Source organism: Fukomys damarensis, unplaced genomic scaffold, assembly GCF_012274545.1.
Source record: "Fukomys damarensis isolate Sample0158 unplaced genomic scaffold, DMR_v1.0_HiC HiC_scaffold_16, whole genome shotgun sequence".
Classification (NCBI taxonomy): Eukaryota; Metazoa; Chordata; class Mammalia; order Rodentia; family Bathyergidae; genus Fukomys; species Fukomys damarensis.
Genome location: NW_022900928.1, coordinates 27662031 through 27672397, shown reverse-complemented (window position 1 = coordinate 27672397; position 10367 = coordinate 27662031). Strand labels below are relative to the sequence as shown.

At 42.3% G+C, this 10367-nt stretch overlaps 1 protein-coding gene across 1 annotated transcript in view; it reads left to right on the top strand.

Annotated features, from left to right (window-relative positions):
* P4ha3 (prolyl 4-hydroxylase subunit alpha 3) overlaps positions 1-8025 on the top strand; it is a 29895-nt gene extending 21870 nt beyond the window's left edge. The window contains exons 10-13 of the mRNA XM_010603343.3: positions 1616-1678; positions 5678-5746; positions 7028-7124; positions 7845-8025. Coding sequence (XP_010601645.1) covers positions 1616-1678; positions 5678-5746; positions 7028-7124; positions 7845-7915 — 300 coding nt within the window. The 3' untranslated portion in view covers positions 7916-8025. The remainder of the gene's footprint in view (positions 1-1615; positions 1679-5677; positions 5747-7027; positions 7125-7844) is intronic.
* Positions 8026-10367: the final 2342 nt, after the last annotated feature.

The window sequence follows — 10367 nt, the reverse complement described above, 5'->3', positions numbered from 1 at the left end:
AAAAAAAAAAAAAAAAAAAAAAAAAAAAAAAATTATAAAATGTAAAGACAAGTCAAGCAAGTAGGAGAAAATGTTTGTAAAACATATATCTGATAAGGAGCTTGTATCCCAAATATCTGTAGAACGTGTATAACTCAATAATAAGATACACAAAACAAAAATTTTAAATGAGCCAAATATATAATAGGTACTTCCAAGAAGGTAATTAAATGGCTGTTCTAGGTCCTTTGCATTTCTCTGAAAAGATGTTCAACATCAATATGGAAATATGAATTAAAGCCACAATGGTATTTCACTGTACTCCTATTAGAATAGCTAAAATAAAAAAGACAGATCATACCAAGTGTAGGTGAGGACAAGGAAGAGCTGACACTCTCATACAATGCTGGTGGGAATGTAAAACTGTATAGTCATTTTGGAAAAGAGTTTGGAAATTTCTAAAAAGTTAAACAGGCACATACTATGATCCAAGTATTTCAATCCTATATGTTTTACTGAAGAGAAAAGTAAATATATGTCCATACAAAGACTTGCATGTGAGTGTATATAGATTCATTCATTTATTCATTTAATGACTAATTAATCAATTTAGTAGTACTAGTGATTAAATCCAGAGCCTTCACACTGAGCTATATCCCCAGCCCTCTACAAAGAAAATTTTTAGGGCAGGGGATTTAGCTCAGTGGTTCCAGCACCTGCCTTGCAAGCACAAGGACCCGAGTTCGATCCCTGGAAAAAAAAAAAAAAAAAAAAGATTTTTTTTCTTTTAAGAAAGTCTTGCTAAGTCACTAAATTGCACAGGCTGGGCTTGAAATTGTAACCTCCCGCCCCAGCCTCCCAGAGTGCTGGGATTACAAGTGTGCTCTACCATGCCTGGTTTATAGTAACTTTATTTTTAATAACCAAGAATTATAAATAGTCCAAGCCCATCCACAGGGGAATCAATAAACAAATTTTGGTGTATCTACACAATGGGTTACCACTTAGCAATAAAAACAAATGAACTGTGGCCATATTTGGCAACATAGCAGAGCCTTTAAAATAGTATGCAAATGAAGAAGACAGACCCAAAAGACTACATGTTTTTCATTATGAGGGAACTTTTTCAGCAGGTGGGAATATTCTGAGAATGTGTTGGGGAAATGGTTGGACAACTGTTAAAAGTTGCTAAAATACATCAAACAGTACTCTTATAATAGATGCATTTATGGTATGCAAATTATATTTCACACTGTTCCAGGATAGCAAAAACTGACCCTATCTCTGGCAGATAATTGGGAAGTCTTATCTTATGAGTTGGTATTTCTGTGGAATAATTATCTGTAACATTCTATATATTGATTTCTTTATTTCACAGAGAACTCATACAGTGCTTTCACTGTCAACAGGTAGTTATGGTTAGTATACAGCTAACTCCTATGAGAATCTACTAAGTTGGTGTCTGATAAAAAGGCGATTGCATGCCTGCTAGCAAAGATGAGCGTATACTCCACTGAGTGTGCCTCAGGGCTATATCCCACCTTGGTGCCCCATTTTACCCCTTCTTGTATTGATGGTGGAATCCTGGCACCCTGTTGACATCTGCATGAAATAATGTTTTCTATTTTTATCTCAGTCGCCAAGCAGCCCCTTGTACAGAATGAAGTCTGGGAACCGAGTTGCAACGTTTATGATCTATGTGAGTTTTGTTCTGGAGGGACCAGGGATTACTACTTAATGACTCTTTTATTTGTTTATTTATTTAATGGTTTTCAAAGCAATTTCATATACTGATTTTTATCTGGTACTGAACACAAACATGTCTAGGAAGTTTTTGAATTTCAGACAGCATTGTTGGTTAGGCACTACGGAAGATATAAAAGACAGGACAGACTTGCCACCCTCAAAGAGCTTACAGTGTGTAGATCTAAATATGACCATGTTTTAGGCATGGATTAGTATGGGAAGTGGAGTTACACTGAAGGCCAAGAGATCATGGGACTTGAACTATTCAAGAAAAGGATACAACAATCTACCCTTTGAGGTGCTATAGCTAAATGAGCTTTGAAAACCATGGATCTGTAAGTGTGGTTTCAGAGCTGTTGAAGAGAAGAGAAATAAGGTGGGTCAGAGTACAAGAAAGAAGCACAGAGAGGCCTAAAGAGAAATTCAGGAATTGTTGCTTCTGATATGTAGTGAAAAGTCTCATCTATCAAGAAAATCTTCAGTAAAATCTCCATCACACCCTTTTAAAAAAGAATACAATAAGGCAATTAGCCTCCTTCCCTGATTACTGGCCTGATCCTACAAGATTTGGTCCCAGTCTTTATCACCTCACCAGAAGGTCATGTGAGTTTACTTCTTCATCAACAAGTTGTAATCCCAATTGTTTGTAACGTAAAAGAGATTATTAGAAGCAATCGCCTGTTAGAAGAGATTCATAATGCTAACTGAAGGATAAACATGTTAACCACAAGGCCTCGGAATAACATCTAAAACTGAAGCCCTGTTTTCTGGCTCATCGGACTAGAGGACACTACTCCCTAGCACTCCCTCTTCTCTTAGGGCTATATCTGGTCTCTGCAGTGTAGCCAAGAAAGGGAAAAAGAAGGCCAGCATTCTATATACTTTATTCTGGCAATTCCGGTGCGTGCTGCCCACAGAACTGGAGGCTACCACTTACAAGTGTGTCTGGCAACTTGTGATTATTCTGCGTAAGCACAGAAGAATAGCTGAAGTCATCTCTCAGGCAGAGAGCACAGCTTAGATCTGCATCTCTCTTGGTTACCCAAGATGGCATGGGAGGTCACAGGCAGTGATGAATGTAGCAGTCAACCAAAGAATATGAGCATGTAGGGGCACAGTAGGTCTCTGTTCTTTATCTCTCCAGTATCTCCTATGGCTGGTTCTCTGTTACAGAGTCCCAATTACTGTAGTGTAGATAACATGAATGTAAGAGGCCAGCAATTTTAAATGGCAAATTGGTATGTCACGCATGCATGTGTCTTTGTGTGTGGGTGTGTGTGTGTGTGAAAGAGACAGAGACAGAGACAGAGTCAGAGAAACAGTGAGACAGACAGAGAAAGAGAAAACACATGTGTTTTTTAAGCATTTGAAACCATGAAATGGAATGTGCTTTGACTTTGGAGTCAGTCAGCCTAATCTGATTCTGCTGCTTACTATGGAGCCACAGCACAAATTATAATTATTTGAGCTCATTTTCTTGCCCTGAACTTCCTCACAGGTTTGTCGTGAGGATCTGCTGAGACAATGTTGGGGGATGTGACTCTGGAAAGTTTCACACAGTATGTTTCTATCATTGTAGCCAACCGAGCAGGTAAAAGACCCCATCAAAGAGAACTAGAGTTGGGGACCTAGGAAGTGCTCACTTATTCCCAATTCTTTCATCTTCAGGTTGGATAAAGACCATCAAATTCTAGAACTGTAGAGGCAAGTGTTGAGGTTTGTGGGAAATAAGTAATATTTTAACAGAAAATAATCTTAAATGCAGAGGATTGCATTGAGATCAGGTTAGTGATTTTCTGCTCAGGCTGGGTTAAGATCAGTCCCAGCAGAAAACACTGGAACGTGCACAGAGGGAAGGGTTCTCTCCTCTCCCACTATCTCACAGACCATTCCTTGTTCATGAGCTTAGCTGCATGCAGAATCAGATTTTCTTTTTAAATTTCTTGGGATGACACTCCTTTCCATAATATTGTAAAACCACAGGTACAGACTGCAAAAAACATCAGGGTTGCCCTTGTTGTGTTTTATTTATAACCATGGTAACTGACGACTGTGGTTACAACAGAATTATCTAATGTGTTAGTTATTTGGATATAAGGAGTGAATTGCTGTTTCCATTGGCCTTCCAAGTGGGCGACAGAAGCAAAGGAATGCTAAAAACTACCACTGCATTTCCAGGTTCTGAATCACTGAATCAGTTCAGTTTCCTCTAACCAGTGCCAACTTCCTAACTCCTGTAGTTCTTACTCTGTAACAAATGTGAATGTGGGACAGGAGATGGTGGTCTTGACTGCTACGAGATTACACAGAATGAACCTACTGGTAGTGCTAGGCGAATGAGATAAGACTAGTTCTCTTGTGTCACTGATGAGAAAATAATTTAGTAGTATATATCCAAAGTATTCAATTTATGCATATATTTTTGACCCAACAATACTAATCCTAGGACTCTTCTACGGAGGCAAATGAAATGCCAAAATAATTTCATTCATTAAAATGTTCAATGCAGTGTTGTTTGTAATAATAAATAGTTGGAAGTAACCTAAATGTTCAAAAGTATAACTTAACAGTTATGAACAGGGATTTAATAGCCAGATAGCATTGGCTCAGCTCAAATCCTGGTTCTGTCCTGGAAGTTGTATGACCTTTTGTAAAAGAATCTCTTGGAGGCTTGGTTTCCTCATTTGTAAAATGTAAATATAATAATGCTTGCAATTCATAGAATTCTTGTGAATAAGAGATAATACATTTATAATGTCTTAATATTAACGCCTAGAATATAGTCAATGTTCAATAGATGCCAACTATTACTTTGTAAACCATAACTGCTTTTTTCTGAATGGTGAGATGATACACACTACTATTATGTTAATACAGTGGACTTAGGAACTCAGTTCATTCCCAAGGGTTCATTGTAACTCAAGTTGGTCAACTGAAGGCTCAGGCTCCTCTACCCAGCCTTCAACGTCTCTCTCCTATATACAGGCAGATCTCAGTGTCCTTAGAGAGTCATTGGCCCAGGATTTCTCAACCCACTACAGGAAAGGATGTTGTACTGTTCCTTCCAGAACTCTTTAAGGATTAAATCTGTATCTGAGACCATCTGAAAGCGCAAGTGGCCAGCATTTGGGTCATTACTCAAGACCATAAGATAAAACTAAAATTCCAGCCATAACCCAAGTTGTACGTATGTCAAGCCAGTTGTAACTCGAGGGTCCACTGTACTTTTCTTGTAATTTAAATTATGTTCATGATTACTATGTATTTCTTTAAGACTGAAAAATATCTTCACAGTAAGACATCCGTAACCCTAGAATATACCAGTGCTGAAAGTCTTCAGCTTAGGGTACCTAAGGAGGAGCTGAGAAATTTATGGAACCCACCAGTAAATCTTGGTTGTAAGATTAGTTTAGTAATTCTGATCAGCATGGGGATTTAGCTCAGTGAATCTACCTCCTGCCTTACAAGCACAAGGTCCTGAGTTCGATGCCCCATACCCCCCAAAAAAATTAGTAAAAGAAGAAAGAAAACTTCACTAAAAAATAAAATAGAAAATATCAGGGTATCTTATGTAGTGAGAATCATAACTTTTAGTTCAACAGTCAGTATGTGCGTGTTGTCATGATATAAAATGTATCTTTTCCTGTCCCAGTCAAAAAAGCTTAAATCTCCTTATTGTAGCCCTCTGTAAGAACATTGGCTGGAAGGGAAGAGAAGGGAGGAGTTCCAAAATCTTGCCCTCTGTGGCCCTAAGGGCAAACACCATTGACATTACAGATGTTCCCTGAATTGTGAAGTTGAATGACTGTCTTTCAAGGATTTCCCACAGATTTGAAATAGGGCACCACAGGAGGGAATCTCTGTAGAAATGACCTCAGATGTCAGGTTAATGTTCACAGGGCCCAGTAGGGACTCTGGCAGTTGTTTAACTCTAGCTTCTTCTGCATTGTAGCTGAGCTCAGTGGAAGCCGGAGGAGCCACAGCCTTCATCTATGCCAACTTCAGTGTGCCTGTGGTTAAGGTAAGTGGGGCCTGGCCTTGAAGATGGGGGCCAAGAGGGCATAGAACCAACACCCCAACCTTCATCCTGCCTGTGCTTGCAAGCTGATGTTTGGGACAGATAAAGAGAGGTAGATCTTCCCTAACTCTCAGAATCAAAGATAATCCCACCGTCTGTTACCCCCATCGTGGCCCTATTTGTTATTTTACTTGCACTCATGTGAGGGGTGAACTACTGCACATCTGTCTTGTCATAATAGAGCTCTTCAAAGGTACCTCTGGGTCCTCTACAGCAGCTGTTTCTGCAGTCATTAGTTCTGTCCACATTGAGAGTTAGAGGTGCTGAGGGTACAGAGGAAAGTTCAGAGCCCTTCCCTTTAGGGACTTACAGAGAAGTGAACAGGCAGTAACAGTGCACTGCCCTAGGCCCAGAGGGAGCTGTTAGCTAAGAGATTTGTTCAGTGCATGAATATGGCCACCAAGTTTCAGACCCAAGCTCCCTGACCGGCCTTACGTAATTCAGGAACAAAATGAAGACAATAAGTAAGGTCATGCCCATGAAACACTTAGTACAGTTCCCAGCACACCCTGAACACTCGTATGCATGTCCAGGGCTTTGGTGTCTCTTCTAGGCTTGGAAATGCAGAGGTTGTGATACATCTTTCATTAGTTAGGGTTTGATCTATTCTAATGGCCAAAGTTAACTTTTAGAGGATGTGTACTGGATTTAAAAAAAAAAAAAAGCAATGTATAGAGGGAAAGGAACACAGAGGATTTGGAATAGAACATCTGGGCTTGAGTCCTAAATTTCCTTTTTAGTTACATGACTTCTAGGCACTAAGCATCCACTTCTTGGCTAGGAAGGGGGATTATGATGATGCCTCCCTGGTGGGTGTTAGTGGTGCCTAAAAGAGTGTGAACTTCGGAACTAGCGAAGTGCTTGGTTGTACAAGGAATATCTTGTTCCACCTTCTGGGGATTGTTGGGCATCTCTTCTCAGTGGTCCCATAATATCTGTGCTTACCTTCTTCCCAGGACAATCCACACTGTCCTCTCCTGATCTCTTTTATCTCTGTCTCTCCTGAGCTGCTGGAGAACAGAACCAGATGCACTTTGTCTCTGGTTCCCCCGGGCCTGGCACAGCAGACCCTCAATGACTTACCTGTGCATGAATGAGTGGAGGGCATTTTACACTGTCTCGTTCTGTTTTTATGCACGCCTTGCCCCAAACTGCACGGAATTTTCTCGCTCAGTGACATGCATGCATTTGTCCTTCAATGGGGCGGGGCCCTCTTGTTTTCAGAATGCAGCACTGTTTTGGTGGAACCTGCACAGGAGTGGTGAGGGAGATGGCGACACACTTCACGCTGGCTGTCCTGTCCTGGTGGGAGATAAGTGGGGTAAGGCCTGCCTCTCAGGACAAGAGGATGGGGTGAGGGTGCAAAATAAAGCCAACTAGGGAGTGGGTGAGGAACAGCACAGCCCTCCCTTCGCAAAGGTTTCATTACAGTGCCACACTGCACTGAGTTGCTCAGATTACCAGTCGGGTGTCAGCAGCAGATCAGGAGCCTGGAAAGAGCAGGGTTGCTGTTCCAGAGCATGTGTTAGCAAAGGTTTATCAACCTGAGAAGAGAGGCCTGATTCCTGAGCGCAGCAGAGGAGGAATATGGTGCTGTTTTTCTTCCTGCCCTGTGCTCCAAGGAGAGAACTGCTTTCTTTTAGTGCTTCCCCCAAGGGGATAGCCAAACAAGGAAGCATAGATAAGCAGGGGAGAGGGGGATTGTTTACTGTGTGTGTGTGGCCAAGAGCATTTAGCCCTGAAGACAGAAACAGAATTTGAAGAGGACTCACATCCCGAGGTATGGACACCGTCAGGAGTGGCTTCATGAGAGTTGGGCTTTTAGAATGAAAGCTGAGTGACCTTAGTGCCTAAACATTTGAAAATTAGTTGACAGTGAACAGAATCTGTTGGAGTTTTTCTAGAAGAAACAGTTTTTAGTCCACAGTGTGGTGGGACTAGGGTGGGCAGGGTACGGGATTTTAGGAGGCGTTTGCAAGCTCACGGAGCCCTGCAGTTGTCTGCCTGCTGAGCCTGCAGTCTTCCTCTTGCTCTCTCCCAGTGGCCAATAAGTGGATACACGAGTACGGACAGGAATTCCGCAGACCCTGCAGCTCCAACCCTAAAGACTGAAATGTTGGCAGAGAGCAGCTGTGCAATCCTGTGGCTTTCTGGAGAAGCTGGAAGCCAAAAGCCAGCATAGGAGAGGAGAAAGGAGAGCAGCTTCCAGGAAGAAGGTCTGGTCAGCATCAGCCATCCTGCAAATGGGAGGTGAGGGAAGCGCTGTAGGGACCCTGAGAGTTCACACTGTTTTCTGCTGCAGTCATGAGAGTCAAAGGACAATACAGAGGAGGGGCAGTGGTGGCCTCAGGTTACTGGAGCTCAGATTCTCTGATGGAGATTAAACATACTGATAGTGTCTGGGGTTTGGCTAATGGCTTTGACCACTGGCCACAGGGACCCAGAAATGGCAATGGGGACACCTGCAGGAGGGGCCAGCCCAGCCCCTGTGGCTTCTGGCCCTTTTCCCGCTGCTTCCTGCTGCACCTGAGCAGGCAGTGTCCAACACAGAGGCGTACCTTATAGGAGTACTAGGTATGTCTTGTGGTAATTGTTTAAAGTAGAAAGCAACCTTTTCTTTTTATATGATTATTTTTAATAAAATGGTTAAAATGTTTATAAATCGTGTTTCCCAGAGAGAATGTTCTTACAGTGTTGAATGAAGAAAAGCAGAGTATGGCATCTTACGTTCTCCTCTCAGCCTGGCTCACCTTTCACTACTCTCCTCTCACCACATTCAAGAACTGACATTCTTTCTGTTCCCTGGAGCCACTGTGCACAGCACCACCACCTCTCCCACTTCTCAGCCAAGGTCTTCTCAGTCCATTCTTGGCTTGATGTCCTTCAGAGAGGCCTTCCCTGACCACCTACCTTCTAGCCACTTTCTGTCCTATTAACTGATTTAACTTTCTTCCTAACATATGGCTGAATTGAAATTACTGTATTCATTTCAGTCACCTTCCTTGCACGGTGAGTGCTTTATGGCTATTACACTTTGTAAATGCTCATATTACAGCCCCATCTCACTGCATTTCAAAATTTGTTTAGTTGCCAGACCACTCCCACTGGACTCCTTATTCCTCTTGAAATCCTCAGAAGGTCTGGTTCAAAATAAGTAGGCATTCAGCATTTTTGCAAAGGGATCCTTTGAGTTGCACTGTGGAGGTTGAATTTTTACAGGCAGAGTCTGATGAGGAGATGTTTTCTTGTAAAATTCCTGGCAAGAACTATAGCTACAGCCATGAGTGACAGTGCTGTTTGAGGACTTATACCAGGAGAACACTGAAGCCACTTGGCTCAGTTTCCTCCAGGGGTGTGAATGTTTGTTGCTCACAAAGGAGCCACAGTGAAAGAACAAGTTTGTGACTCAGATTTGGTTAGACTATGCATTATCTCTGCCCCTTCCGCTCCCCGTGCCCTTCAGCCTCTCAGCTTCCTAGAGCTCTCTTCTAATATTCAGCTTCCTCAGAGCCTCTGTGAAAAGCTTGTCACATCCCATGTGTTTATGCTAAGTGTGCCAGGATTTTGGAAATCTTACTAAGTTATGGTCATCTACTCAACCCACCTCTTCCAGCTTGAGAGCTCAGGTCTGTCTGTGGTGTCTGTGTGGCATAACTTTCCCTTCCTTAAAGAACCCAAGACTTCTCAGAACTACAGGGGCCATCTGAGATAATCACAGCAATGGTACATGATAGATTTACTGAAATGGCACCATTTAAGGGCTCCATGCATTCGTTATTTAATGCTCATCCCAACCCTGTGGGGTTGATTTGGTAAGGAAGTGGAGTAGTTAATTTGTCCAACATCCCACAGTCTGACCCAAAGCATATGCTTTTAACACATGTGCTTTTTTGGGGGGGTGTCTTAAATCAAATTCAGGACCTTAAGTTTGCGAGGCAGGCTGTGCTACTGAGCTAAATCTCTGGCTCTAACACCTGTGCTTTTAACAGTGAGATGTAGCAGTTATCAAACATCTTAACTAAGCGGTTGAGGCTCAAGAATATCTGGCTTCACATTAAGCAACGACTGCTTACTGAGCCCTTCCCAGGAGCAGGCCTGGAGCTTGGCTGGTCTTGTAGGGGTACAGAGAAGTACAGAACACAATCCTTGGGAGCTGGGCCAGTAGGAGGATGAGACAAAATACATCCTGAGTTAAGTGTCGCCTAAGCGCAGTGAGGAAATGTTGCATATAAAAAGAGATGAATCACCACTGACTGTTGCAGAGGAAAGAGATCACTGTGACTTGTGAGAGTTGGGTGAACTGGTCCATTTTCTGTTACTATCAATGTATCTGAGGCCAAGTACTTTATAAACAAAATAGTTTATTTAGCTTCCAGTTCTGAGGGTTCAAGGACATGACAATGGCATCAGCTCAGCTCTGGGGAAGGCCTCATGGTAATGGTATCACAATGGCAGAAGCATAAGTGAGGGAGATCACATGGCGAGACAGGAAGGCAGAGATTGGGATCGGGCTTGCTCTTTATAATACTTTCTTGAGAATTTACCAGGGTCCCATAAGAACTGC